General features: G+C 39.0%; 1 protein-coding gene across 2 annotated transcripts in view; it reads left to right on the forward strand.

Annotated features, from left to right (window-relative positions):
• slc7a6 (solute carrier family 7 member 6) overlaps positions 1-6,236 on the forward strand; it is a 12,574-nt gene extending 6,338 nt beyond the window's left edge. Inside the window, exons 4-10 of one of the 2 annotated variants that reach the window (XM_034869838.1) lie at positions 2,684-2,828; positions 2,920-3,043; positions 3,124-3,227; positions 4,072-4,168; positions 4,520-4,669; positions 4,867-5,084; positions 5,663-6,236. In XM_034869838.1, coding sequence (XP_034725729.1) covers positions 2,684-2,828; positions 2,920-3,043; positions 3,124-3,227; positions 4,072-4,168; positions 4,520-4,669; positions 4,867-5,084; positions 5,663-5,726 — 902 coding nt within the window. In that variant the 3' untranslated portion in view covers positions 5,727-6,236. The remainder of the gene's footprint in view (positions 1-2,683; positions 2,829-2,919; positions 3,044-3,123; positions 3,228-4,071; positions 4,169-4,519; positions 4,670-4,866; positions 5,085-5,662) is intronic. The other variant, XM_034869921.1, reaches the window with a different exon arrangement.
• The last annotated feature ends 907 nt before the right edge of the window (positions 6,237-7,143 follow it).

A 7,143-nucleotide genomic window follows, 5' to 3' on the forward strand; every position in this document is an offset into this window, starting at 1 on the left:
TACTTTATTGACATAGTATAATATTAATTTTTTATCATTTTTTCGACATACTATACAATGACTTTTTTATCATTTTTTTGACATACTGTACTATAACTTTTTATGACTTTTTTCAACATACTATACTATGACTTTTTTATTACTTTTTGACATGCTATACTATGACTTTTTTTTACATACTATACTATGGCTTTTTTATCATTTTTTAATTACTTTTTCGACATACTATACTATGACTTTTTTATCATTTTTTTGACATACTATACTATGACATTTTATCACTTTTTTAACATACTACACTATGACTTTTTTATTACTTTTTGACATACTATACTATGACTTTTTTGACATGCTATACTATGGCTTTTATATCACTTTTTTGACAGACAATACTATGACTTTTTTTTTCGATATACAGTAGTATATATACTATACTAAGGCTTTTTCATTACTTTATTGACATAGTATAGTATAATTTTTTTATAATTTTTCGACATACTATACTATGACTTTTTTAGAATTTTTTTTCGACATACTATACTATGACTTTTTTATCATTTTTTTGACATACTATACTATGACTAATTTAACACTTTTTTTGACATACTATACTATGACTATTTTAACACTTTTTTTGACACACTATACAGTAACTTTTTATCACTTTATTGACAACATATACCATGACTTTTTTGACATAATATCCTCTGACTTTTTTTCACATGCTATACGATGACTTTTTATCATTTTTTAATAACTTTTTTCAACATACTATACTATGACTTTTTTATCATTTTTAATAACTTTTTCAACATACTATATACTATGAAATCTTTATTACTTCATTGACATACTAGCCTATGACTTTTTTTGACATACTATACTATGATTTTTTCCGACATATAGTACTATACTATGACATTTTAATAATTGTTTTGACATACTGTACTTTGACTTTTTATCACTTTTTCGACATACAATACTATGACTTTTTTTGGACATACAGTACTATATATATTATAATATGGCTTTTTCATTACTTTATTGACATAGTATAATATGATTTTGTTATCATTTTTTCAACATACTATACTATGACTTTTTTGACATTTTATACTATGACTTTTTTTGACATACCATGCTATGACTTTTTTTGACATACTATACGATGACTTTGTTTTCATTTTTTTCCATTTTTTTGCAACATACTATTCTGTGACGGTGTAGAGAATTGAGGACCAAAAGGCAGAGACAGGCAGGCATGCGGTGAAAGGTTGAGATGAGGATTTATTAACCGGAAAAAAGCAGGGCAAATACAAAAAGTATCCAAAAATGCAAAACACAATTGACACGAGGAGTTCAAACTGAGGCAGGCAAAAACTAAATCCAAAATGCAGAAAATGGAAAAAACAGGATAACTAAACAAGAGCCTGGATACCCCAGGGACGATAACCACAGGGACACAGAGACTGGAACACACTAGCAGGAACAAACAAAAGGATCTGATAAATATGACATAAACATGAAATAGCTAAGCTATCTAAGCTATCTAACCTGCGAGTCATCTCAGGTTAGATAGCTTAGGGTGATAAGAGGGAGATGGAAGGTTGAGTGTTCAGATCTTATAGTGTGCAATTAGATTCAAGAACATTACAGGAATGAAGAATTCAAGTAGATGAAGAGTAAAGTGGCATACCAGTTCTAATAAAGAGATAAATGCAGTTTTTGAAATACTATTCTATGACTTTTTATCACTTTTTCTACATACTATACAGTGACCTTTTTATCACTTTATTGACATGGTATAAATACTATGACTTTTTTTCAACATGTTATTCTATGACTTTTTGTGAAAAGCCATACAATGACTTACTAGAAGATTATTTTTCTGGCAAATATGACGTAAACAGGAACTTAACTGTGTTTTGATATACTATACTATGCCTTTTTTATCACTTTTTACAACATAAAATACTATTACTTTTTTCGAACATGCTATATAATGAATTTTTTCTTTACATAATATACACTCAAATTTATCACATTATTGACAAGATATACTAAGACTTTCTTTACATGCACATCAAGTTTACTGGCAGGCCTAATAGCTGAGGGTGATAAGACAACGATTGGTTGACAGAAGATAGAGTGTTCAAATCTTGTAGGGTGCAATTCTTTTAAAGACCTTTACAGGGGGAAAGTATAGTAAAACCCATTGTTTCAAAGAGATCAATGCATTTGTCATAATACTGTATTTGTATGTGGTGTATTTGATTGTTCTTCTATGTGGCTGCACAGTGGCTCAGTGGTTGGCACGGCTGAAAACTGGGTTTGACTCTCGGTCCGTGCAGGGCCTTTCTGTGTGGAGTCTGCATGTCCTCCCCGTGTTCTCCCACCATAAAAGACATGGAAAAGCATGCATGTTAGGTACCTCCTGCAATTGCCTTTAGGCAGGTAGCAGCATTACAACTTTGGAGTTGGTGCCCAGACGCCAGGCTCAAACAAGTAATGTGATAATCAAGGACACGGATAGCATCCAGTAAGATTCATACAACAAAGAATAACACGTCTAGAAATGAGTGAAATTTTGACTGAGTAGGCGTATCAACAACATTTGTCAACGGCCACAGATGCACAGTATCATGGTCATTTTGTGCAAATTCCTCTCATTTTTCTCTCCTAGGTTACACAAACAACTTTGAATCGTCCTTTCAGGGATCGTCCACACACCCCGGTGACATTGCGCTGGCGCTCTACTCTGCCCTTTTCTCCTATTCCGGCTGGGACACCCTCAACTTTGTTACTGAGGAGATCCAAAACCCTGAAAGGTTACTGGTCCTTTTCTGAAGAAAGGCTGAGCAGAAGCAAGATGGAATACGTGAATCAATCTGGTAATGATGCAATGTCCTGTTGTTTCAGGAACCTGCCCATGGCCATCGCCATCTCTATGCCCATTGTCACCATCATCTACATCCTCACCAATGTGGCCTACTATGCTGTTCTGGATGTTAGCGCTATACTGGCCAGCGATGCTGTGGCAGTGGTAAGTGAACCAACTTAACTACCCAAACTGTGTGTGAGATGAAACTGCAGTTGCTAAACCAGTTTCTGTGTCTGGTCCAGACATTTGCAGATCACACCCTCGGTGTGATGAGCTGGACCATCCCCTTGGCTGTGGCCCTGTCCTGCTACGGAGGCCTCAATGCCTCCATCATAGCTGCATCCAGGTAGGACACACACAGCAACACGGGGGGGGGGCTGCCTTACCAATGGGGCCCACTTATAGGTCCATGGTGACCAGACGTCCCTGTTTTTGGTGGCCTTTAAATGTGCGTTGTTTTGAGTAGTGTTGTCAGAAATAAAAAAACGGGGTAACAGTTGACGTCTCTGTTGCGTTGTGCTTGTTTGCTGCTCGCTCACTAATCTTGATCACTCGTTTTTACACAGTCTATCGTTCCACACACATATTTGAGAACACTTCACTGTCCCACTTAATCATAGGAATTCTGCTTAGTGCTGCTCTGCAGGGTTTGGACAGGTTTTAGGCCTACGTTACAGCAGCTTTTATTAACTTGATCTTTGTCTTTTCATTTTGTGTAGTACTTTATCCAATATTAGCCTACATATGTTTTCTTCATTAGTCACTTCCTTATAAAATGTAATTTGTTTGGCCATGGTTTAATTATTTAATGTGAAAAAATGTGTTTGGCTAGTAGGCAAAATTACATTCAACTGGAATTCTTTGAGAACATTGGATAGGCAGATTGTAGTTAAACACTGGGCGCTAAACTCTAATTATCCACAGTTTTACTCTAGAATCGCTACTCGCTCCGAAGCTAATCGCCATCACTTTCTCACTTTCTCCCTTGCTCTATCACATACTCTCCCCCCCCCACACACACACACACACACACATACACACACATGCTGGCTTGATACACACACCAGCGCACAAGTATAAATATCACACAAACACCTTTACTCACATGTACTCTGGCTTTGTGGAGGTTTCAAGCCGATGCTTTGCATAGTGTGGTTTTGTCCGTCTTAGTTCATGTCTGTTGTGTCCAGGTTGTTCTTTGTAGGCTCTCGTGAGGGACACCTCCCAGACGCTCTGTCCATGATCCACATAGAGAGATTCACTCCGATCCCTGCTCTGCTCTTCAATGTAAGAAAATGGCTCAATTACATGCTAATTATAGTGGAGGAACTACAGGAAATGTCAATTGAATTGCTGTAATTTCCCCCATACATCGGTGTCTAAGTGAATAACATGACATTGGGCCAGCATTGAGGAAGAGCACTGTAACAGGCACCCGCAAACCACGCTTTAATGTCATCCTATGGAGTAAATCTGTCAATTTAATCTGTATAAATCTGCCGGACTTACTGTACAAGTGTCTGACAACATTATGGGATGGATCCCTACAGAGAGTTAATGACAATGGAATTCACATTCATTGACATCTTAAACCGTTAACGTATTCATTCTCCCTTTTTTCCTCCGTCCGTTGTCCAGTGCATCATGTCACTGATCTACCTGACAGTGGAGGATGTCTTCCAGCTCATCAACTACTACAGCTTCAGCTACTGGTTCTTCATGGGTCTGTCCATCATCGGCCAGATCTACCTCCGCTGGAAAGAGCCTGACAGACCCAGACCTCTCAAGGTAAGACCAGTTGAACCCACCATTCCTCTATTCATTTCTCTCAAAAATTATAAGAAAAGAGGCTTAGGTTTTGTCTGATGAACCAAATCTAACTGTCTGAAACACGGAACACTGCGAGAGAAAAAAGTGAAACAAAAAACGATGATATCCAGTTTAAAGTATTAATGCAAAATGCAGGGTTTTGGATGTGTTTGTAGCTCAGAGCCTGCCACCTGACCTGTCTCTCTGCAGCTGTCCTTGGTGTACCCGGTGGTCTTCTGTCTGTGTTCTGTGTTCCTGGTGGTCGTTCCTCTCTACAGCGACACTGTCAACTCCCTGATTGGCATCGCCATCGCCCTGTCAGGGGTCCCTGTCTACTTCCTGGGGGTCTATCTACCAGAATCCAAACGGCCGCCTATGATCACCAAGCTACTGCGTGAGTGTACCGCACGTCCAGCACCCCGAAACCCAATTTATGGTCCTGGGTTAAATCTCCATAGTGTTACGGGAGGTTAAGCTAACCTGGCTCGTTAAAAAACTAAAACGCTGCTGCTAAAAGGTTAACAAAGCCGGTGACAGTAGACGCCAATACATGCTTAAAATGACCCCGTGGGTAGGTACGTATGTACGTGGAGATACAGACATGCACCTCTCTAGAAATGTAACTATAGGTTGCAGCGACGCAGACATAAGCAACGTGAAATCAAGGAGAGGGTTAACTTTTCCCCACCTTGGTCAGAACGAACAGGGGAGACACTTTCTCTCACTATGACTCTAGAGTCACTACTCTCTCCCTCGCTCTATCGCACACACACACACACACACACACACACAGGCCCTGCTATTCTCTCAAAGAGATTGACACAGACAACAGCGCACAAATATGAAGTTCAGGCCATTTCCGTAGGGGTCTACGAACGGGTCGCAGAAGCGTACATCGGCCTCAACTTTGTCATTGCAACTGCGTCGTTCCTCCCCCTCTCTCAGCAGCGATGTTGTTTTCTCTTACTGCAGGTTCGCTGACTCTCTCCACCCAGTACACCTGCTACTGTGTACTAACAGAGATGGACAAAAGTGAATAACATCCAAAACACTTTAAAACTCAAGCCAGCAGTCTCTACATCCTCACAGCTGACACCAACCAGGGGCAGCCAGGCGAGGGATTCTTCTTTGGGGAAAAAAAAAAAAAAAGCATTTTATTGTACGGTTCACCACTGACTTGTTTACACTGATAATGCTGCCAGATGCCCACCTTCACTTGCAGCTTTTTCCTGGAAGTCAAGGCAATTCAAACTTCGACCAAAGGATCGACAGTACTGTTATACGGCTACTTCTATTCTTCATCACACTACTTAATTACCTCTACTATAAAGGATCTGCGTCGTTAGTTCCACAGGTAACTGTATAATGCCTTGAGAACACTATGTGGGTGCTGCACATGACCACAAGGACATGATAGTTATACATTACCTTTTTAATATATGGATTTAACTTTAAGTAAAAGGTATAAATATATATGCATTATGCGTGAATGTGCATAATTTCACCATTGAATGAAAAGACAAATCATATAAGCTTAGTGAATGGACAAAGGTAAGATTGTGTTTATTTGTCTGCTGTTGTGTGAAGACTGAGCCATCATCCGAATGTCACTGTCTAATGTCTGGTGTGTTTTTGCATTTTAACTCTTGAAATAAAACCTGGGGCCTTTTCCATTTGGCAGCTGAGGTGGGTTAATTGTCGGGGGGGGGTTAGTGCGCTGAAGCATAGACGGGAGAGGGAGGGGACGGGATGACGGAGGCCCAAGCTGGTATCATTTTGTTGGAAAATATTTTGAACTGAAGTGATGTCACCCAAGATCCCTCAAAGCACCTTTACCTGGCACTAATGTTAAAGCTTTTGGAAATCATGTGTACTTGTTATATAATAAGCACTGAATATTGACAGAAGTTTTTGCTCTTCTCTAACTGCCTGGTACAGAATGAAGAAATTAAAGAATGCGGCGTTAGAGATGAAAACCTGCTCCAGACCAGGTTAGGTTCACAGACTATGTTACCATAGTAACTCTGAAACAGAGTGGAGGTCCCCCTCCTCTCAGGGTTAACCAACTCCGTTTCCACTCGACATGCTTTGTAAAACTGGTCCCAGATCAACAGATGAACATACGGAGAAACCCTGCCTTGAACATTTTAAATTACAGATTACTGGAATGCATATTTTTACTTTCGGATTATGAGCTTTTACATTTTCTCTCTAAATTGATCTTTTGATCAGTATTTATCCTCCAGGACAAATTGACAGAGATGTTTAGAGTTTATTTGAAAGCCTTTTTTTTATACACATCTACATATTTACAAAATTGTAATTCAACAGGCATCCAAGAGAAACAATCTTAACTTTGAAGGGGATTTCTGAACCAAACTCGCACACCCACAACAAAACTTGCATCACACTTTCACATTATGCAAAAATCTAACACACACACACACACACAC

The sequence above is a fragment of the Etheostoma cragini genome, chromosome 1, assembly GCF_013103735.1.
Source record: "Etheostoma cragini isolate CJK2018 chromosome 1, CSU_Ecrag_1.0, whole genome shotgun sequence".
In the NCBI taxonomy this organism is placed as follows: Eukaryota; Metazoa; Chordata; class Actinopteri; order Perciformes; family Percidae; genus Etheostoma; species Etheostoma cragini.